Raw genomic sequence first — 24,645 nt, 5'->3', positions numbered from 1 at the left:
CTAGGAGATGCCCACAATTGATGCTCGTTTATTATCATTCAACCTACTATCTCGTACTGACAGATATTACATCACTGAACTTGACAAAAGAACCAAGATTAGAACACAAACCTCCCAACTACGAATTCTGGTTCTTTTCATGAGACAAGGTTGTTTCTATAGTATTAAGAACATGCATTCCAAAATAAAAAATTACATTTCATTACTGTCAGCTTGATGCACTATTTTCAAAAATGAAAAAATTTTATTTTTTAGAAATGGATGAATGAAGCAACATGGAAATTTTTCAATGGTAGCTCTCGGTAAAAATTAAATCATAAAATAAGTATACTTACCTGTTATCTAAATGTGAATAGTTATACTAAATACAGAAATAGTTGAAATAAAAAAGCAATGCCTTTATTTTTAAGCTTTATTTTATCACTCTTATCAAACAAACACACATCAGAAAGCATATCAACAGTGCATCTTACGGTAAGTCAGTTTACAACAAAACTGAACAAGGCAATTGTGTTTACAGATAAAGTTTTCAGCAAAAAACTATATGCAATACAGTTAACTGAATCGCAGTGTCCATGGTTTTAGGTATATAGGAAAGTGGAAAATAAAAATTCTTTGCTACTAGGCAAGAAAAAACAGGTTTAAAAGACTTGAATAGAAATCAGAAATACAGGGATTTGAGAAAAGACCTCCTTGGTACTGATACTGATACACACCTACATTTATAGTCCCACTTAGTTATTAAAAAAACCTCACAAACAATAAGACATCACCAAGAACAGAGAACCACAGTGCCAAGAAATGCCAAGACCAATATGCTATTGAAACAGCTGGTAGAAACGCTAGACAACTACTCAGTATGTACTGTAATGTTCTTGTAGTTCTGAGGTGAAGGTAAACCAACAGGAGAGAAGACTCCTGATAACTGGCTTTGGTTTAAGTGATCGTTCACATTTTTTCTAACCACATCTTCTAATCAAAAGCATAGCAATTACATGTTATTGAGGGAAACCAGTAGTAGGTTTTCAATAATCACAACCAACCACTCCAGTGCTGCTATAGGAAGCCATAAGCTGTTAAAATCTATTGATCATAACTGGATTTCCAAGAGTGACCAAAAGATAACAAAGATGGAGCCCTTTGTGTGTGTGGGCGGGGCATCCTTTCTACCCCAGATGTGACTCTGTTGAGAGGATATACAGGAATGTTAAATTACTTAAGATTTTTTTCCCAAAAAATTAAGAATGAGGAGTTAAATCCTGCTGGAAAAGATATGACAGCTTTACACTCTGCAAAGTAAATATTCTACAGAGGTGCAGCTTAACTTTTTTTTTATTATAATAAACATGACTTACTTTTGTAAGGTGCTATAAGGTTGCAGCTAGTGCGTACTAACATCACCCACGGTACTCAGTGTGCAAAGGGAAATACGGAGATGGCTAATCCCCAGTTTCTTGCTGATCCTTGATTTGCACGAGTGTTGATATATACTAAATACACAAAAGCTCCAAATCAAATATTTATTTTTAAAAATTAGACCAAACTGAATGTGGATATTTAATCTGGTTTCATATACTTTTAAAATAATTTTCTGGGGAAACAATAATGAGGAATGTGTAGAAAAGGCAATGTTTCTATGTTACAGGTACGAAACCTGGATTTTTAAAAATAAGTATTTTTAGATTATAAACTATATGGATGATTACTAATACCAATAAAGAAGTGATTTTCTCCTTTTCATCCCTCTAGTTTTATTATTTATCTTTCTCTTCTTTCCTCTTAAATTTGGCAGACTTCTGACAACACATGCTAATAAAATAATAAAGCTATAGATAATTCAAATAACTGAAAAGATTTTGAGTCTGTAGATGCATAATTTTGGATGCATGATTTAGAACACCTCACTACATTTGCTTTTAAGCATTCACTGTCCTGACATCATGAATATTATTAAGGGAATAGCTTAGAAGGAGAAGGCAATTCCAACCTGAAATAAAAAAGTGACTATGAATAATTCTCTTGCTGACAATTAAGAGTTTATGATAATAACAAGTAGCAATGATGTTTACATAAGGATTTCCCAAAAAGGAACAAAAAATTTAACAATTCCAGTTTTGAGGTTGAGGTTTTTTTTTTTTCCTCAGAGTATGACATTTTCATTATACAACACAGTATAACAAAAGAAGCTCTTTTCTGCACAAGAAGTATTCATGGTCAGATAAGGCAAAGTAAGACAGAATGACACTCTTTGCCTTTAAATTAAAATACCACCAACCTAGGTCGTAAAACATACATGGCTTTCAAAATAAGCCATTGGTTTTCTTTAGGATATTGTAACAGCTTCTCTATTTAATGGCAAATAACACTCAGGCAATCATTTGATAAATTTCCCATGAATTCCAGCATTTATGGTGCCATAAACATAACTGCCATGATTATGATAACTCTCTGAAAAGCACAAATAAAGCAAATTTAAAACATTAATCCTCATAAGCAGTATAAGGAACAAAAAAGTGCTGAGCTGTAGGAAAATGAATAAACACTTCATATCACAAGAACAAAGGCTGTGCAAACAATATATCTTATATCCTGAAGACCACCTTCATGACCACCTATAAAATATACAATTTCCTAAATGCTCTCTGGTTTATAGATATTTCTTTTACAGTCCATTTCTCCTATAAAATTACAGCAAAAATAATGTAAATTGTTTACCTTCTTCTTAAATATCCATAGTACTTGTCAATTACACATCACTGTGTGAATCTACTGATTGTTATACAATTTAAAAAGCCATGAAAAGCACTGGAAGGGGGAAGTGGTTAAGATAACAAACATGATATATCCTATGGTGTCAGGCAGAGAAGCAGCTAACCTAATACAAAACAAAATCTTTAAAACTTTGGGTACTTCAAAAACGAAGACATCCATGTTCCTTTATAACTAAGAAAACGTAATTTATCCAAATATACCACAAGAGGCTCAGATGACTTCTGTATCATACAGATTCAACATTCTCATATTCACTGAGAAAGCTAGAAAGTAACACTACTTTGAAAAGGCTACTATCTCAAAGTAAAGGTGATTTACTGAGCACCTTAAGAAATGGAAATTCTTTTTGAGCTAATTGCGACAAAAGACTGGTCTGTATTGTGACCACACTTGGTAAGAAATAAATAATTTATATCAAGTGAGCGAGAGTGGTAAGAGTTGAAGAAGGAACCTAATATTAAAAATGGAACCAGATCCAAGGAAGAATTAGATTCTGCCAGATAACCCTGGCTTTTCGTTATATGTAATACTGGGGAAAAATCAAATATATATAGTTTTACACGTACAAAAAAAGAAAAGGTACACCAAAGGATTTTGGAGTTTTCTACTACGTAACTCAATCAGTTATTCCAAAGAAAAGGCAAAGGTGCAATAAATTACCACCATCTGGGAAGTTTTCACCCAAATGAGTTTTAATATTTTCCAGGAAACACAAGGCACTTGCTTAAGTCTTTGACTGTCTACATCCACCAGACTAAAAGTCATAATGCGTTCCATCTGTACCCTAATCTGAATAAAGCCGCCTAGCACGTACCCTTGCATAAAAGTCCAGGTAAAATACGTGGTTACTGAGCGTCACCCTCTTTCCCTCACTGAGTAACTATGTTATAATTACCATCAGTTACTATGGTGCTGATTTTCATTAAATTACAGAAAATAAAATGTCATGGTGCTACGTATAACTAATAGTAGAAATCGTGTAAGCCAGGCCTAATTTAATAAGGTCAGAATATAAGACCTAAGAAGAAAATGATGCCAAAATACTAGTTACCTGTATTTGAGGAATAAACTCAAACGAGCCATGAAACAGCATCTGAGTGCTGTAACTCTGACTATAATTTATTCCAGAAAGGTAACTGAAGCTGTAACCAGGGTGAAAGCTCAGTGCACTAAGATAGAGACAAACCTATGCCCAGTTTCTCTCCAGCTTCCCCTACATGGCAGCACTGTTTCTGGCAGCATTCCTTATAATAAATTAGCTCAAAGGTTAAAATCTAAGTATGAGTAACAGCAATCTAGAAGGCAAGTCAAGTAAGGATTCAGAGTTTTTTTTGGTTTTTTTTTAAGGTTAATTTAACGTAGCTCAGCACTCTTTAGCAGCTGGAGTACCAAAAAGAAGGCGGTATTTGTCTCAGTGAAAACAGGGAGAAGAATGAATAAAATGATATTTATGGTTTTGTTCTAAAAGCAGCCATAGTTTTGGCTCAAGGCATAGCAGAGAGGGAATTTTTCTCTGAAGAGTTGCTACACTGATGGTCACAAAACAAGGAAGACATCCAGTCATAATAAATGCAATCCCTTATTGCAAGAGGCTAATTTTGTTATTATTCCTTTAAAATGCAGCAAATAATTTCTCTTAGCTACTGCTATCTTTTACTGAGGTGGGCAGCTCCACCTAGTCTTCTCTATATACAGCATTAAAGTTTTGAAAGTGGCCAACTAGCCACCTTCTTCAAATGTTTCCAAAGAACCAAAGACTTCCTATAGAATAATCAATTTATATGCCTTTTCTGGGACAAAAAATGTACCATGACAATACCATGGAACAATAAAAAAAGAAACTGAAAAGCAAGAGAGAAGGAAGCACAGATATAAATTTAGGGAAAGAAAAACTACCTGAGATAAAATTTTCCCAAAATGGTAGGGGTTAAGTGACATGAACCCTCACCTCTCTACCCTACCTCTCAAAATGAAAATTTCTAGGGTTTTAATAACTTCAAGGAATCAAAATCTGTGTATATATTTCATCCTAAAAGAATCATGAAAATTGCATCTTTTAATAATATTTGGTTCAGATTTAAAAAAGTTATCAGGATTAAATTTCTTATAATATCAGAGGGAGGGAGAATCTGCAAATGTCATCTTTGGTAGTAAGGGGCTAAGAGCTATAAAATAACCATTTAAATCACTGGGGGGTATCTCTTTTCAGTTCTGTGGCTTTACTATAAAATATTTAATTCAATGCATGGTTACTTAGGTTCATCAATTATTCCCTCAGCTCCCTTAAAATCTAGTTAGCATCTTCTGTAATAAAATTCTACAGTGTCAAACACTACATATGCATGAATACATCAGCAATTAGAAGACAAAGAATGCTGTGAAATTCAGCATCAAGATGTTAGCAGCATACTGCATCATTAAGCTTAGAAGCCTACCTGCAGTTTATTTGTAAGGATTTTTTTCTTTTTGGTGGTGGTGGGGGGAAAGGGGAAGAGAAAAGTACATGTGCTAACCCAGAATACTTGCCCTTAAGAGGAAATCATTTGCATTCTGTGTTCATCAGTACATATGGAAGGACCTGGTGTTTTTAATCACCATGGAAGCTGCTACCCGTACAAACATTTATGTTTTAGGAAAGCTGAGGTCTCCACAATACTGGTGATACTCTCTTGAATTTCTATTTGAAAACAAACCAGCTAATCAACCTCTGAAAGGGCCAAAATGAAAAATAATAGTTCCTCCTTCTAGGGGCACATATTTAGAAGGTGACTATACAATTCTCCCTTGGGCACCATGCCACAAGGCCTTTTGGCAACTCATTTATCCACCTCCTTATACAAAATTTGGCTTCATAATAAATATTAAGGAGAGTCCTGAATAATTAGATAACTGCAAATAACCAAAATGTCAAATAGTAATTGTTTGAATAGGGTAACATAATTCATGCTCTAAAATATACATTCTTAATTGGGCTCTAAATCACCTGCATGGCACATACAAGGAAAGACTATATGAGGAAGCTTCCAGTAGGGAGAGATACAAAAGACATTTTCCTTAGGAAAAAAATAAATAAATAAAATTTTCATTTAGGTAAGAAAACAAAAAATTCAACTGTATACAACTTTTTTTTGAATAGTCAGTGCTTTATAAACGGTTCCTAAGTTTTGAACCTTTGAAGACAATCTACTATCGAGTGGGAAGAATCCATAATTATAATTCCTAAAACCACGTAACCAACCCGTATCTGTGAACTCACGCATACTAGTATCCTCTACTGGGGGCCACGTTAAATCACTGTGAATCCTTTTAAGAGTTCTTTATGAGCTTTCTTCCTTCCTACTTCCATGCTATTATATAGCTACACCTTTCTTAACTTCCTTGCAGTCAAAAGCCAGACCACCTGGGATGCTTTCCTCTAACTTCTCTCCTGCTAAGGACAGTGGTAAAGAAGAAGGGAAAAGAAGGAGCGGGCAGGAGATAAGAGAGAGAAAGGAAGAGATAAGAATCTTTGATCATTCACCATGTCTTTGTCCATTTTTTTTTTCTTTTCCCTTCACTGAACATCTAATTCTTTCTTTTTGACCCACTTCAATTTTCCATCATAGCTGGCAGAACTCTATCTTGAGAAATCCTACAATAATCGCAGAAGATTCAGTACAAAACAGATGAGCTAATACAGGGTCTAAAGCAGACTGAAGGACAGGACAATTTATGTAGCAAAACTTTTCAAGAGAGTTTCAGTGTAACCCAGTCTAAACTCATTTATTCTAGGCCTCTCAGGAATGAACTATTTTCTCATTTCATTATATCAAACAGAACAACTCCCAAAATCTTACATCCTAATCTTACAGATACTAAACAGGTAGGGAAGAGATGGGCATAGACTGTATTAAGTCACAAGACTCACGCTATAAAGAACAGACTCAGATCTTCTCTAATCTTCCACACTTGCACACTCACTCGAGCATACATACTAGACAAAAAAATTGTGCAAGATCAAGCATCAGTTTTCTACTTTAAAAGCCTTAATTAAAAAAAATGTAGATAGGCTCACTGCAGTTTCTTTAAAGGAATATTCAGTACTACAGTACTCCTTTAAAAGAAGTCATAACTCAGTGTTAAGAACACAGTAGGGAATTGCTGCTTGACAATTACTTATCGTTAGTGCCAGCTATGGGTATCAGCAATAAGGAAGAACCATCTGACAACATAAAGGAATAATCTGTAAGTGATGTCACCAACTCTAACAGATTTGTTAATAATATTCACCACAACATGATATTATTCATCTTTGCTTCATGAACACATGAACTAGTCCACATCTTTTTAGGTTACATACTGAAGAGCAGCTCTTGCCCTACTGCACAAAAAAAGGTTGCCCACATGGATGCTCTAAAACCCCTCAATGTATAGCTGAGAGGCCTTGTCCTACTCAGTGCCAAATGTTTGCAGTGCAGTCACCGCTTGAGTAATGGCTGCACATTAGTAGGAGTAAATAAATGTATAAAGTATTCCCTTAAAATGATAAGGGGGTACTTCTGCATTCGGATGTAGAATACAATAACCCAGGAAATGGAAGAGGAAAAATAGGAAATAGTCCTTAGGTTACTGATTAAAGCAAAGTTTGATACAGATATCCCCTCTTATAGGCACTCAGCGGGTAGAATGTAGCCACAACAAACTTCCCATCAAACATCCTTCCAGTCAGTAATTTCTGAGCAGCTTTGGAATCACCAGCATTTGCATATTCAACAAAGACCTGTAAGAGGACACAGAAAACAAAGTAACTTCATTTTCATCAAAATCATTTCAGAACCATGCCTCTCCAACTTTAACGTATATGTATCACTTGGGGACCTTGTTACAACACAGACCCTGCTTCAGCAGGTCTAAGATGGGGCCTGAGTCTCCGCATTTCTAAACAAATTCCCAGGTGATGCCAGTGTTGCTGGTCCAGGAACCACATTTGTCAATTGCAAGGTTTAGAATACTTCCTTAGACTCAGTTCAGTTCTGAAAGAATTCATCAAATATACATCCTTTGGCCAAGTTTATACAGGAGTGCTGAACACCACCAGACACTTGACAAAGATAGGGCCGAACAGCCCAGACAACAACTGCATTTCAACAGTGCCTCATAGGAGATCTATAGAAGCCATAACCATCGTAAGAAGTTTAAAACTAGGTAATTTCCTTTTCTATTGGTAGAAGAAATAGCATAATAATTTATTAGTTCTTTTTGATGATCTATAACAAGTTACGGGGAAGTGAAATGACTTGAAATGACTTGTCCTCAGTGACCAGTAAATCTGTGAACCAGGAAAAGAACTGCCTCTCCCACCTCAGCCTCATTCGTTACATCAGTATTCTTCAAGCTGAGGGGTGAGCATCCTAGGACACTCAAAGACAGACTTTCAAAGGGAGTGCAAGAATAGATAGTTTTAAGATTCTTCAATTTCCAGATTCTTAACTTTCATTTGTACCTTTTCCTAAAATTGGATCTACCTAGAAGTTCAGGCAGGTTATCCTTTTTCATTTTCCATTTCACAGGAGCCTCTGCCCTACTTGGCAAAGAAAAGTTATTTCCGAAGGGTATAAAAACCTTCAGGGCATAAAAAGAGGCAATTTCAAATACAGTACTTTTTTTTTAATGGACTCTTCTTGCATTGGTAAATAATGCACCATGCCCTGCCTATGACTGGTCATTCCCTGTCTCGTGCAAATATTTCTGTTAAGGTTGACGTGTGACATCAGACCTGGGGTATTGTGGCCAGTGATGGGATTTTCTGAATTCAGTTATTGTAAAGTGGAGAGATGGAACTGACTTTGTCTCTTCCATTCTATAACTATTTCAATCTATACATTACTCTTGAAAACAAAGTGGAGATCATCCAGTGCTAAAAATTGCCTTTTTTAAAAAAAAACATATATAAAGGTAAGTGGCACTTTTCAGCTATTCACAGAACCTATCCCTAAACTGTTGGCAGTGCCTAGAGACATATTTAAACATTTGGCAGTGCCTAGAGACATATTTGACATGACAACTGAGGAGGAGGGTGGGAGTAGAGCACCTAGTGAGCGGAGGCCAGGGATGCTGTTAACTGGAAACCAAAGCACTTCCAAATGACCAAAGCAGTATAGTCCATCAAGCTGTTTAATTTAAATCTAACTGCATGGGGAAAACGATATTGGCAAAGCTTTATGTGCTTTCTTTCAGAGTAGGTACACTTCACATAACAAGGTAGCGAAGACACATATCACTGAATCATGAAATATATCATCTAATCACACAATACTCATTTCATTCATCTTAGATATATACATAATATTTTATATCTCATTTTTTATAAAAATAAAAGTATGTTAGCTGTAGTTTCTAGCAATATAAACTTTTTCATTAAATGCAAAAGGAAAATTAGAAGATGATGTCCAATTAGAATACTGAAATTCTTTCTGAATTTTTTAAATTGATTAATTAGTCCCAAATCCATACACCAAAGTTCAATGAGTAGACATGCACTTACAGAAGGACTACCATGCTTTTTATCATATTCCTTGCTTCATAGAAAACCTATAATTTTACACATTACATCATTCTAAATTAGAGGAAACACATCTTGTTTTATAATTTATTATGAAATTAAATAATTATATTAGAGCCATTTCAATCTTGACTACTTTATATAATTATAAGATGCATCCCATAATCTATTTTCCAGAATTTTTTGTAATATTTCTTTAAAAAAATAACATGTTAATTTGAACTGAAAAATTCAAACTGGCTTTACCAAATAGGCAACAGACATTTTCAATAATCTAAAGAAGCTAAATCTGTGATTCTAAAAGTTTACCAAAACTTGCTTTCATTCTCCTTTAAACGTCAGTAGAAGCTTCTTACTTCTCTCGCTGATAAAGCAAATGCCTTCTTGCTCATAAAGACTTATTTTTTTCATATCTTAAACATGAATATTTCTCCCTTGAAAATATTACTCCTATTTCTCTACTGTGTGTCTTCCATTTCATTTTGACCACTCAGGTTAATATCAAGTCAGATCATGTCAGTCTTTAATTCAAAATCTTCCAATACCTTCCCTTCTCATTAGAGTAAAACCCAACATTGCCTCAGTGGCCTGCAATAACTTTTCTTTGCCAAGTAGGGCAGAGGCTCCTGTGAAATGGAAAATGAAAAAGGATAACCTGTCTGAACTTCTAGGTAGATCCAATTTTAGGAAAAGGTACAAATGAAAGTTAAGATCTCCTTGATCTGCCCCCTACACGTCCATACCTCCCTGATCTAATTTCCTACTAGTCCCCATTTTTCTCACTCTGCATAGCCACACTGACCTCCTCAAGCCCACCAGGCATACTCAAGGCTGCATGTCCTTCCTCACCTCCCCATTTAAAACTGCAGTTCATCCCACCACAGCACTTTAAACCTCTTCTCCAATCTCTTTTTCTCCACAGCACTTATCACTGTATATTCTTTTGTCTGTTTTGATCTCTATTATAACCCTGTGCCTAGAACATAACAGATGCTCACAAAATATTGATTTAGTAACAGCAATGATGTATTTAGCATGTTCCTGACACTGAATGAAGTAAATGTTGCTATTATCAGACTGGCAATGAGAACTTTTCACTAAGGCTAGAATGCGATTTCTTTCTTTTCTTTTTTTTTTTTTTTTTTTCAGTTACTAAGAATTTTCATAATACTGAACCATAAAAAAAAAAAAAATCCAAAACCAGTGGTGATTTCACACACCAGGGGACATTTGGCAGTGCCTAGAGACATGTCTGATGTGACAACTGAGGAGGGGGGTGGGAGCAGAGCACCTAGTGAGCAGAGGCCAGGGATGCTGCCAAACATCCTCCAACGTACAAGACAGCTCCCCAAAGAACTGCCCGGCTCAGATGTCAGTGGTGCTGAGGCTGAGAAACACTCAGAGTAAAATAATACGCTGTTTCCTGAAGAATAAAAAACCTACTGATGAAAGAAAGATTTCTCTTACATTTGTTGCCATATAATTTAATAGTTTTAGCCTGTACATTTTACAGATGAAAAAACTAAGGTTCATCAAAAAGCAAGTCAAGTTGAGACTAGAGCTCAGCTTTCAGGATTCTCACCTTGTTTAAAATTATCACTGATAATTCTATTACAATCAGAACCTAACCTAAATCATTTTCTAACTATACTTAATTAGAACAAAATTAGGCCAAATTATTTCTGTAGCTGGCCCTGACCTAAATCAGCATATGATTCAGTTGGCCTGTTTACAATGGCTTAAAAGTAGATTCATATTCTTTAAAAACAAACTAACTGATTTAAAAAAGCACATGCATATTATACAACTTTTCAAAAAAGCGAAAAGTACAAGAAAATAAAAACAAACGTAACGTGAAATTCATGATCCCCCATAACATCCAGTGCATATATTTCTACAGAACTAAAACATTTTGTACAGGATTTTAATGAGCTCTGCATCATTCTGGAATTAAAAAACATCCACTTACTTGTCCTCTGCCAGGATTTTCTTTTGGAACAAGCAGAGATACCACTGGTCCATATTTTTGACACTCCTCTTTCACATCTTCTACAACATCTGGTTATTAATACACATAAGAGTAACCATATTTATGTAATTAAAATGCATTCATTATTTTTAAATTTTAAATTAAAGAATTCAAGAGTCCATATCTAAGTAATGAAGTCATTTTCTGTAACTTAAAATTAAGCCTAAGTTAAGAACAATATAAATTCAATGCATTTATTAATTTTCTTTTTATATTTTAAATTTGTTTTGAATAGTTAATACATTCAAATGATTCCAAATCCAAAAAAGTGGTCTTCTTCCCAAATGACCTTCCAAAATGTCATTCTGTTCCCCTTCCTGAAGACAATAAACATTATCAGTTTCTTCTGTATCCTTCCATAAATATTATAAGCTTATACAAGCAAATATGATCATTTTAAGAAAAAAAATTCCAATCTTGCTTTTTCTTTATTAACATTACATTTTTAGATCTCTCAATATCTTTCAATATCATTACATGAAATTTTCTTATCTGTTTTTATGACTATGTAGTATTTCACTTTATAAATAGTTGACAACCTCTCTAATATGTGTCCTACTGCTGATTAATTAAACTATTTCCAAACTATCTGCCATCATAAACTATATTGTAATAAATAAACTTGTACATATCTCATTTCACTTATGTATTTCTAAACCGACTTTCTAGAAATAGAATTGTTAAGTCAAAATTGATATGAATTTGAAATTGTTAGAATTACCAATTTGCCTTTCACAAAGGTTCACCAATTTAAACCCTCTCCAGTGAAGTATGAGAATATGCTTTCCTATACTTTACCCACAAGACAGTTATCAAGTATTTATTTCACTGTCAATGTGACAGGTAACAAAGATACCACAGTATGGTACCAGCATTTCAATAAATGAGAATGAAATGTGCATGTGAGATACACTGTGCATACCTTCCTATGAATTGTCTGCTTCTATCCTTTACCCATTATCTACTGGCTTGAGTTATAGAGCTTCTGTCTGTGATAAGACTGTAAATATTTTGTCTGTGGTGGTTTATGTCAAGGTAAATTTTGCTGAATTATTATTTTACTGCTTCTGAGTTTTGTGCCATAGTAGTAAAAGGCCTTCTCCACTCTAGGAATATATGTTTTTAACCTCCCATGATTTTTCAGCTAAAAATTTCTTTTTTCCTTTCTTCTCTCCTTCTTGCCTGCCCGTCTTCCTTCCTTCCCTCCTTTCTTTTCCCTTTCTCCCTGTTTTATTCCCTCCCTTACTTCTTTGTTTTGTTTTGAATACTCTAACCCATCCATGACTTGCAATTTATTTTGTTCTAAAGTAGAAGGCTTGAATCTAACTTCTTCCACCACCAAGACTGTCTCAACACGTGATTTCTAGCTAGGCAAATTTACTTAAAACTAGTGTTATCTGACGATGACCTTGCTAATCAGAACTAACAAAGGCATTAATGGCACTGCATTGATCTTTAATTCATGCAAGACTCTTAAGCACTTAAGATTTAATAGCAACATATAAACATTAAAATACTCAGTGTATTTAGAAGTAGAAAAAAAGGTATTACACAGCAAGATACACAGAAAACAGTAGGTATAGTCTACCCTAAGATTTATTCAAGAAGTCCAAGCTTGAGTTTTATAGAGATAAAAATTATTAGGAGACAGAATAAGGTGACGAAGACAGTACAGTAGGCAGACAGACCTGAAGGACATAAGCAGTTATTTTGAATTAGATGCCAAGAGAGCACGTAGAACTACTATACCATAATGATGTGATTAAAACACTGCTGAGGACAAGACTATTCTTTCAGACAAAGAGGAATCCTAAAAAGCAAAGGCTGGAGATTCTTAAAACTGTCAGAGTCAAAGAAATTGTGTTTGTTTCATTTGTCAGGTAACTATATAAAGCTAAGAAACATAAAATGGTTTACTCTTACAAGATACAGTGTGGTAAAATCAGCCTTATCTGTAATGGTTTAATTTTCCACAAAGAAAATGTTTAATATCGAGCAACTGATATGTTTAAGTTTGGTCCTGCTTTTCAGGCCATTTACCACACTGCTTCCAGAATGCTCTTATTAAACACAAGTTTGACTGCATCTCTCTTCTAGTTTAAATTTTAAATGGCTCTAACTACATTCAACAAAGAACAAATATTTGTTGAGTACTTGTCATAAGCCAGGGACTACTCTGTCCCTGATGCAAAGTTCTTTTGTGCAGTTTCTATTCCAGTGTTACTATCTCTGGGATTAAAGTCCAAATTCTTAAACAAAGCAAACAAGCCTATTAGATATCTGTATTCTGGCTACCTCTTCAGCTTCAACTGACTGCTCCTAAGATACAGCCATACCAATCTGCTGTTCTCTGAGCATGCCACACTTTCTCTCATCTCTATGTCTTTGAGCCACTTTTAGCTCAAACCAACTTTTAGCCAAGCAATGCCAATACCTAACGGAACTCAGTACCTCTGTAGAAATGCCTTCATGTATCACTCAGATTGAGTTAAGTACCCTTCCTCTCTGTCTCAGTATGTCACCCTACCTTCAGATTTAACTAAACTATAATTGTTTATATAACTGTTTCCCCTATTACACTAAAGACAGCAAATAATCCCACAGTGGCAAGCACATATTCAGTAAATGTCTTGAGTGAATGAGTGCAAAAAAAGAAAGCTAAAAAGAAGTGGAAGCATAGGTCAGGACTAGAACAGACAGAAAGAAGTTGCTGAAAAAATTAATCTTCTTTATTTATTTGGTAAAAGCTTATGAGATGCAAAAGAGCTAAAAGGACCTTAGGGACTGTTTTAGCCTGCTCGGTCTGCTATAGACTGAGTGGCTTAAACAACACACATTTCTTTCTCAGTTCTGAAAGCTGGTACTCCAACATCAAGGTGCAGGCAGATTTGGTGTCTGGTGTAGACAGCCGCCTTCTTGCTGTATCCTCACATGGCAGACGGAGAGGAGAGGAGTGGGAGGGAGGAGAGGACCGCTAGCCTGTCTCTTCCTTTTTAAAGAGTATTAATTCCATCTTGAGGGCCCATCCTCATGACCTAATCTAACCCCATTATCTCCTAAAGCCTCCAACTCTAAATACTATCACATTAGGGATTAGGGCTTTGCCATAAGGATTTGGAGGGGACACACTCAATCTACAGCAGGAATCAAAAAGTGGGAGTATTTTGGAGATTGTATAGTTCAATATCCTCATTAAGTAAATCAGTAAAATATGAGAATCTTATGAATTGCTATGACTATTCCACACTTAGTTAGGAAAGATGTATTAAAATATAATTTAGGAAGAACTGACCTTCGTATTCCTCTTCGTTCTCAAGATAATCATCGTCCAGCACATTCAGCAGTCTTAGCACTGGCGTAGGAAGCATCACCAAATCTTCAATATGAGGGGCTGTCAAGTTCATTACAACATAGTTAAATGTGAAGTCCCTCCAAATAAACTGATGAGCAGCAGGCAAAGGAGCTTGGAATATAAATTAGTTCTGGTGTCATATTTAACTGTCAAATGACCAAGGGAAAAATAAACACACGTACAACTTACCAAACGGAATGCTAAAGAACGGGCTGCACAGCGCCATTTCAGCGGGGATCCTCCTGCTGGGATCATCGTGAAGCATGCTGAAGCACAAAAACAGGCATCCATATGACTTCTGTGAAGTCTTTGGAAAATGCAACCATTAAAGAAAATAAAAATGTCCAAATGGTCACCATTGCATTAACTATATGAGCATTACTTACTGAATCAGTCATCTACAAAAAATATAAATGTTATTTGTGAGTAAACAGTCCAATAAAATACTATACATTCCCAAGGCATATTTTATTTTAATTTAAAATGTTTTTGATTAATAAATACAATATGGGAAAGTGATCCACGCCCTATAACACTGAGTGAAAAAGGCTAGACGTGGATTTGGGGTAATCCAACTCTAAAAAAAAAAAGAAGATAGTGGTGAGATGACTTTCAAGTCTTATCAAATCCCCCTAATAATAAAGCAACTTGATAGCCAACCACAATCAATGGATAACATCTACAACAAAAGTAGGTAACCCTAATAAACCCAAAACACAAGGGGCCAGGGACAAACCATCAACAGCAGTAGACCTGCACCATGCTGGCATCTATGTAGAAGGAAGCAGAGAAAAGCAATGGTTGATCTGAGGAACCAAAGAGAAAAAGAATCCCAAAAGGCCATGAGGTATTCATGTAAGTGAATTTGAGGAAAGCAGCTGAAACAAACCGGGGTTGTACATTCTAATTCCAAGTGAATGCAGGGGGTCCAATGTAAGACCTGAAGAGGTCAGAGTAATCTAGACACTAGGACCTCTCAAAACTAACCAGCTGAAGCTCCCTTCCAAGGCAAAATCCTGCGGAGAAAAAATATCTTGGGAAGAGAATCCAAGTTGATGGAGTAAATGAAAATTGAGAAAGAAAGAAACAAATACACCAGGAAAAATGTAGGGGAGGGGAAGAGCCAGGAGATCTCAGGGAAAAAAAAAAAAAAAAACTTAAAAAAAAATAACACATTAGAAGAAGGAGCCTCACGTAGTCAGAAAAGCTGTCACAACTACACCTTCTTCTATAAATTTAGGAAAACGAATTTCATATAAAAATGAGCCACACAAAAAGTACTATTAGCAAAGCTATTATACAAAAAAAGACAATTGCAAAATAACATCCCTCAGACAACGAACACATGCCAGAAAGACAAGACCACAACACAGATGAACACTATAATCTGCCATTTCAAAGGGAGCTGAAGGCATTTTTTAAAAGATACAGGTATGAAAGAGCAACATAAATCAAAGTTAGAAAAATTCAAAAATTAATAGAACTCAGGGAAGAATTAGAAATACAAGGAAAATAAGATTAAGCTGGAAGAGACATAAGGATGAATAAACACAAGTGACAATGTGGCAGAAAGGGTATAGCTCAGTGGTACAGCGTGTGCTTAGCATGCACGAGGTCCTGGGTTCAATACCCAGTACCTCCATTAAAATAACTAAGTAAGTAAGTAAGTAAATGAATAAATAAATAAATCAAACCTAATAGCATCCTCCCCCCAAAAAATGTCAACTCTGAATTCTGTGACCAGTGAATATACATTTCAAAAAAGGTAGCAAATAAAGGCATTTAAAAAAAAGAAAGAGATAAACAGAAGGTAGAAAGGAGAAAATTTGTTTAAATCTAAACAATAATGAAATAGATAAAAAAGATTTAAGAGAAAGTGATAATACTGAACAGAGTCAAAGAAAATTCAGCATATGTAGATTAAGAGTGCCTGAAGGAGAAAACCAAAGCAAAGGAACAGAGCACTAAAAACTTTAAGAATATTTTCCTAACACACACAAAAAATCTGAAACTACATATTTTCCTGAGAATACTGACCCAGAACAATGAAAATTGATTATTCTGGTAAAAGTCACCAGCCTTTTAAGAAAAACATGAAATCCTTTGGACAGCTAGGTAAAAAGACAAAATGACTTTTAATATAAAGACAACTGAAGTGTCATCCGCACTCTGTTTTCCACACCAACACTCTATGTTAGAAGAAAACAGAGCACAGTTGACCCTTGAACAGAACAACGTGGGGGTTAGGGGCACCCCCTCTTCCTTGCAGTAGAAAATCCATATAACTTATAGCCAGCCCTCCATACCCACAGTTCCTCTGGATCCACGGTTCTGCCCCCACAGATTCAATCCACCGCAGATTGTGAAGCACTACACTATTTACCATTGAAAAAAATCCACGTATAAATGGACTCACAGTTCAAACCCATGTTGTTCAAGGGTCAATTGTAATATATTTAAGATACTCAAAAGAAAAATGTATGTCAATAATGTTTATACCCAAACAGACTTTAAGCAGTTTAACTATTATTAATATGCAAGAACTCAGAGAATATTAATCCTTTGATGGAGAGATCAATCTTTAGTAAACTAAAATTAGAGAGACAACAACACAAGGACCAGTGGTGAACATTAAATATCTAGTTACATGTAGAACTAAGATAAATGAGAGTGTTTGAAAACAGAGAGTGTTATATAACACTGTGGTCTTGAATTTGAATTGGAAATGTCAGAATGAACTCTGTGTACTTAAAAGGCCTAAAAACAATGACCACCTCAGTAGCAATGAGTATTCCTAATACCCAGACTGTGGTTTTAAAAGACCATTTCCTACTAAAAGCAACTAGGCTTCTTGGAGAAATGCCTCCTTCCAGGTCTGGGGCAGGAAATGTGTAAGATGAGTGGGAACATCTTATCACGCCAGATAGCAATGAAGCTGTCAAAGATAAGGTCTGCCAAAACCAACTTTCAGAGTCTCACATTCATCAAATATGGGACAATTTCCACTTCAATTAGGATAACAACTGCAATGGACAGAAATATACCAAATATATTTAATAACATATTAACTAATGATAATGGTACTTTGACCTTTCAAAAAGGGGATGATCCCCTTTGGAAGATGACTGGGAATCAACTCATTATGAAAATTAGTAAATAAAGAGAATCAAGCATTTATTTTGCCTTCAGTTAGTCAAATGAACAGAAAATGACAGAATAAAACATCACCATTCCATAACCCCTAACAAAGTAATGGATCTAGGCACTGAATATTAACAGTTGTTAACACATAAAATGGAGACGGCCATATTATGTGCGGACATATTATGTGCGGACTTATAAATAAGGGAACAGGAGGGCAGGAGACGGAAAGGGACCTTTTAGAGTAGGAGAAACTTAAAAGGGATTTTTCTTTTAATAAAAGAGCAACACTAAACCATAGTGTTTAGGAATGCACACATAAGTAATAACACTATAATGAAAACAAGGAAGTAATTACCATGAAAGTCAGGGTAGCGGTTACTTTTATGGAGAAAGAAGGGGCTTGATATTAGAATGGGATGCACAGAGGACTTCTGGAGTAGCTGGTAAATTTCTATTTCTAACCTGAATGGTGGATACAAGAGTATTCCTAAACATTCATTAAATTACATATTTGTTTTCAGTATTTGTGTTTTACTCCACAGTTAAAAAAAAAAAGGCTCAAATAATTTGCATGCATGCACAACAAAATACGAAGAAAAATACTGAAAAGAAATACACTGAAGTGCAAACACTAGAAAGTGGGTGTACAATTTTTATTTTCCTCATCACAATTTTCTGTAGCATCCAAATCTAGTATTACTTAGCTACAGAAGGGGAGGAAAAATCCAAATAACAAAGTCAAAACTACAACTTAGGAGATTTACTTCCATCCCAGAATCCATCATATAATTTTACACTGCCTCTTTTCAATATAAAATGCAACATGTCATATCTAATATCAATCAGATACTAACAGCTATTTAAAACTACTGTCATTTGTAAAACACACACACAAACACACACAAATAAGTGCAAGTAAAATTGGTGAGATCTGAGCTCCGTGGACTGTAATGTCAATTTTCTCATTCTGATATTGTGCTACAGTTATGCAAGATATTACCACTAGGGGAAACCGGGTAAAGGGTACACATATCTCTCTGTAACATTTTTGCAACTTCCCGTGAATCTGTAATTATTTCAAAATAAGGAGTTTAAGTTTAAAAAAAACTGTTTGGAAGATATATAAGGTCAGTATTCCAAAGAAACAATAATACTCTGACTTGATCAAGAGATCTACCCTTTTGCAGCATACTAATTATTTTATTCATTGCTAGCCCATAAAGCCAGAAATGTGAAAAGACAACTATTTGATAACACATATTGTTTATTTTAAAATATCTATTATGATTGGATTTACTCAGAAATCAGAAACACTGTATCTGTTCCCAGAGTTTCCAATGATAATTATTTAAAGTGTAATTTGAAACTTTCTTTTTAGTAGTCCAAAGCAAACGTAGACTTTAGTTAATAAGGACTCTCTTAAAAAACCTATTTTCCATCAAGTTTACAAAACAGCCAGTGCTATGAAAGGCCAAAAGTACAGTGGCCCACCATTCATCTTCCAATGAATAAATGGCTGCTAGGAAGAGCCTAGTATCTGGTATTCACCATGAAAGAGGAACATTCCTTTGAAAATAAATTTAGTAAAACAATTTGATCACTTTGTTTCTTATAGGAAGCTAACCTGTATAAAATATCTAAAGTAAGATTTTTAATTCTAAGGGAATAAAACCTCTACATGATTAAGCAAATCAGAAATAATAATATAAATCCATCCAGGAAAAAAAAAGCTTCATACAGCAAACGTAGAAAAGCAAGTTTTAAAGTACACATAACGTACCTTTTGATAAGGTCTCTTAGGTGATAGGCTGGAATTGCGGCATTCACCACTGCTTTACTGGCAAATATGTGATCAATAATAGCAGAACTGTTTGCCTAAAAAGACAGAAAAAAGCCTTTCTTTGGTTATTCAACTCAGTCTATTTATTGACTACTGGGCACACAGCATTGAACTGCTTGGTAAGTTAAATGTAACAGAAAACACTCTTCTGAGAGCTGACAATACTAGTGGAGGAGATTATGTATGTTATTATAAACTTCTAGAGAAGAGGAACATTTTTTTCTCCATTCTTAATACCTGGCACTCTATGAACATTTACTATGTGAATGATTAAAGAAACAAATACAACCAGAGAGATATGAATATAGTTTAATGCAAAGTGAGAAAGTAAATATGTGGGAGGTGGGTCAGAGTGTCCTAGTGATGAATCTTCAAATGGTTTTCAGATAGATATAAAATAAACTGTCAAAGAGAAAACAGGGTGGTATTTAAAAACTGCATCTGTCACATTATTCATACCCTAAATCCTTGAGAAACACATTTTATTCCTGAGTACTATGCAAATGTATACGTGAGCGAAAAGACCCGATACCATCGTTATCACTAAACCTTACCAAATACTTAACCACAGGCTACACACTAGGCTAAGAACTAGGTATCCTTTTTTTTAATTAACCTCAATAATCTTATGAGACATATGCTGTTATGATCCTCATTTTACAGAAAGTAAACCATGGCTTAGTAATATTAAATAACTAAGTGAGAGGTGAAGGCCAGGTATGAACCCTAAAGATTTGACTTCAGAGCCTATGCTCATATTTAGCAATTCTGCCTCCACAGAAAGTGATAAACTATAGAATAATGATGCTCTTATCTAGGGATAGCATGTTGGCGATCCCCCCAGTACATCGTGCCTCCAAATTTCACACACACACAAAAATGCCTAAGTGTGACCCAGCTCTGATCAGCTCTGGCCCACGCAGAAATAGTCCAAGAGCTCAAAGCTAGTCAAAGCTAATGCAGGTGACTGATCTGTATCTGTATTAGCACTAGAGAAAGAATAGTCGACTGGGAGTACTCATGATAAAGAATGACACCGGTTTTACTCACATGGCAGCACTTTTTATGCCAAAAGTAAACATCAGATACACCCACTAGGCCATCAAAGTATTCCTTCTAAGAATTGTTACACCAGGTATCAATGACTAGACGTTTAAAAGAAACAAAACCCTGTATGGTATAATAGCCACACACTATGTATTAGATGCTCAGAAAAATGTGCTTAATATCAAAATCAGTGATAATTCCTAAACATTGCATTATCAAACCTCTGGCCTAAAGGATACTGACATCACCACAACATTAAAGCCCCAATATGTTTGAAGACATAATGCAGTTAATCCCTAACTCATGAACATACAAAAAGTTAATTCTCATGTCAGAGGTTTGGAACCTAGAACCCATGTTCCCAAAGAAACAATGTTATGAGCAGCAGTCACTTTATCGGACAGTTCACATATGGAGTACATATAAATATGGAGCAGTGTAGAACCGTGGACAGAACACTGCACTTTGAGTAGGAGGAACAGAATCTGGGGCCTAGAACATCCAGCTGTATGATCTGGAGCAAGTGGTTTTACATTATCTGTGCCTTCAGTTTTGAAAGAATAACCAATATCCACTCTAACAGTCCTCATAGAATATTATTATATTAGTAATATTTTGGAAGGTAATATAACTATATTACTAAACAAAATAAATCACTTTTGCTTCTTCAGGAAAACACATCCATTCAAACATTTTATCAAGCACTCATGATATGCCTCAGGCTAGGAACAGTGAGCACACCACACTCCCCAGCATATCTGCAGCTCCGGGAGCGAGGAGTGGCAATGAAGGCAACGTGAACGCAGGAAGAGGAATACTGCGGAGATGAGGCAGAGTCCTCAGTAAGAATCACTGTAAACTGCGTACTCTCAAATTGGGATTAAGGACCTCAAAGCAAAACACTGGTGTAGTTTACCTTCCATTCCTGAGATCTGACTGTATGTTTCAGTTTCATTCCTGAGAACATTTCCAGTAAAATGATTCCTAGGCTCCACAGATCCACAGCTGAGGTACATTCTGTATCACTCTGCAGGCCAGCCTGGGCCAAGCAATTCTGCAGTTCTGCTTCCGGAGCCCGATACCCGTCTGTCTGAATATACTTTACATCCTAAAGAAGATGAGTAAGTGTTATAACCAATAAAAACCTGCCCATTTTCCACCCATCTTTACAGTGTATTCACCTCTCTAAAAGTGCAGTGAGCCAAACTGAATGCCAAATTTTTTGGCCCTTGGCTACCATAATTCTTTGGTTCATTAACTGAGCAGTTCTCACAGGCCAGCTGTCCACTTTCCAAACAAAAGTGCTCATTTCTTTAGGTAGTGTCTTGCCTGGTAGGCACTGCTGATAAATAAGGACACTCTGCAAAGAGCCGATAAACTATGGAGAATGTAGTGTTTGCCAGAACTCTCACATGTGTTCTGCCATTAGAGAACAGTAACTCAGCAATTAACCAAATGCTCAAAGAAAAAAAAAGCATACTATATAGATAAAAGTATTTTTAATAATTTCAGAGCCCTCTTGTACTAGCTCCCCCTTGACCTGACCCAAACATATATCCTTTTTTAACATGAGTATGGCTATGAAATTCTTTTTATTTGCTTCATTCCCAGGCATTTCAGTATTTTAGATAGAAATATCTCTTAAGTCTCTACTAAATCATCTGTTATTTAAAAATATTTGGCTTAGACCATTGTCGGGGTAGGGAGAGAAAGTATATCTTACCTGATTGCCTTCTTTGAAGCTAAGTCCAAAGTCAATGAGCTTAAAACATTCATTCTCGGCACTCCACAATATATTACGTGGTTTGAGGTCTGCATGGACATAACCCTCATGATGAAGAAAAGCAAGGGCCTCTAGAACATCTCTGGCACAATGCTGTATCATCCACATGGAACAACCCTGGTGACTGGAATATAAAAGCAATTCCGAAACACTGACATCCAGGAGTTCAAGCAACAGACAGCGTGATGGCACATTTGGAGAGAAGTGGATTGTAAAGACTCCATATAAAGTCACTAGAAAAAGAAACAAATTATAATACTTTAAAAACCAGACTCAGAGTAAGTGACTACTAAAGCAGATACAGATTTGGGATAGTCCAGATAAGGATAACTCTGATGAGCAAGCAAGCTCCCACTGTAATTTATTTTTCCCATGAGTAAGCTTTTTGGGCAACTGGGTTATTCCATTTTAATAAGGTAAGATGAGATGACCTTCAACAGCGGATCACTATTCAAAGATATTAAATATGGCACAATAAGCCAAACTGTGTTTCACCAAGCACTCAATGGTGGGTGAATATGCACTTAGGGTGCCAAGCAAAAATGATCAGAAGAAATATCCAAATACTAAGTACTCTCAAGGCAAAAGTCACAACATGCAAAAGCAAACTTGAAGATTGGTTCTTGTACAAAACAGCACTCTACAATATAAATATTAAAAGGAGAGATCAAGACTTTCAAGATGATATTTTAACCTAATCTTGTAGAGATTCAACAAGTTCTTAGGCCTGTAAAAACTAAAAAAAAATTTCCTTTTAAATACCAGGGTTATATACACCATTTGGAAGAAAGAAAGAAAACAGCAACACTAGTGTTAAGAAATTCTTTTCCAAAATGGTAAACAAAAAGGTCACTCTTCAAATAAAATATGGATCATGCTTGCTAGGAAGACACTTACTAGCCAAAGCCATAAATAATTATAAGCTCTCTGTTGGGTTTTCACAGTTCAATCATTAGTAATCATTACATATTTTACATTCTGAATATCTGAATTATGAAACATGGTCTTACCTGGGTAAAAGCATAAAGTGCAGATGTATCAGCATAATTTTCACACTTCCATAAGGACTCCTATGTAAAATTTAGGAGTCATTTCTCCCAAATCCATACTAAATATGTATCAAGTAACATCTACATGAGTTATCAGCACTGACGTCACAAGTACTAGAAATATTTCCCATTTTCTCTGGTAAGGAAAGATTTAGAAATTTCCGTACAAAACATGACCATCTAGTAAAGCTATGCCTCCTGTTCTCTGTGCTAATAGGGGCAGCATTCTTCAGTGAGAACTGATGCAAAACAGAACTTAGCATCTACTATAATGACACTGGGCAAAGCAGACCACCAACTTCACGGTACTGCAGACAGTAAACAACAGAAGGGGGATGGTAAAGGGCCCTGGATCGAGAGATAGAGAGCGAGCCAGACCCACTTTTCTCGCCTAAAGACGGAGCGCCAGGCTGAGAGAGGGAGTGTATGCCTGGACAGGGACCCGGGCAAGAAGAGAAGGGAGACAGCGGCAATTACCGATGTTCCTGTGACCCTGCAACTGCTCCAGCGCCGCCCTCTCTTTGCGGAAACCGTACTCCGCGGCCGAGGCCGCTGCCCCGGTGGTTCCCGGCGGTAAGAACTGCTTGAGGGCGCCGGGGGGCGAGCCGGGGGTGCCGCAGCAGCGCACCCGGTACACCGAGGCCGAGGAGCCGCTACCCAGGCGGCTCTGTACCTGCCACAGCCGCCCGAAGGCTTCCAGAAACCGCGGCGGCTCCGCACCCCACGCGCAGCCGGATCCCGCCATCGGTGTGGACTGAGGGCACTGACACGGAGCTGACGCGACGCCCGGGGCAGGCCGGCAGGGCCCGCGGTCACATCCCCGCCCGCCGGACCAGCGGCTCCGCAGGGAGGGGCCTGCAGCCGCCTCACCGACTGCCGGGACCTCAAGCCGCCATGACACCGGAAGCCGTATGCGCCTGGGTCTCAGAAGCCGGAAATGGAAGAAGAGCCAATCCTACAGCCTGAAGGAGGCGGGCCCAGAAGGGGCGGGGTCTAGAGTTGATTAGGTGAATTAGGTTTGGAGGAAAGGACTGGAGGGTGAGATGGTAAACTTTATTGAGTTTACTACTCCAGGCCCAGTGTTAACC

The 24,645-nt window shown here is 36.4% G+C and overlaps 1 protein-coding gene across 1 annotated transcript; it reads right to left on the bottom strand.

Moving 5' to 3' along the window:
* Positions 1-398: 398 nt before the first annotated feature.
* UHMK1 (U2AF homology motif kinase 1) lies at positions 399-24,462 on the bottom strand. The gene is made up of 8 exons (XM_064477939.1): positions 24,035-24,462; positions 22,449-22,741; positions 21,642-21,833; positions 19,619-19,713; positions 14,884-14,960; positions 14,635-14,733; positions 11,283-11,371; positions 399-7,531 (listed from the first exon to the last, which is right to left on the bottom strand). The coding sequence occupies exons 1-8, from the start codon at positions 24,300-24,302 to the stop codon at positions 7,385-7,387; spliced, it is 1,260 nt and encodes a 419-aa protein (XP_064334009.1). The 5' UTR covers positions 24,303-24,462; the 3' UTR covers positions 399-7,384.
* Positions 24,463-24,645: the final 183 nt, after the last annotated feature.

The sequence above is a fragment of the Camelus dromedarius genome, chromosome 23 (genome assembly GCF_036321535.1).
Source record: "Camelus dromedarius isolate mCamDro1 chromosome 23, mCamDro1.pat, whole genome shotgun sequence".
Classification (NCBI taxonomy): domain Eukaryota; kingdom Metazoa; phylum Chordata; class Mammalia; order Artiodactyla; family Camelidae; genus Camelus; species Camelus dromedarius.
This window is presented reverse-complemented; position numbering and strand designations above follow the sequence as displayed.

Coding starts and splice junctions, on each gene's coding strand:
- UHMK1 (XM_064477939.1), bottom strand. CDS start 24,302: ATGGCGGGATCCGGCTGCGCGTGGGGTGCGGAGCCGCCGCGGTTTCTG. Junction 11,372..14,634: donor GAACGAAGAGGAATACGAAG/GTCAGTTCTTCC, acceptor ATTAATAACCAG/ATGTTGTAGAAGATGTGAAA. Junction 7,532..11,282: donor AAAATCCTGGCAGAGGACAA/GTAAGTGGATGT, acceptor GTCCTCTTACAG/GTCTTTGTTGAATATGCAAA.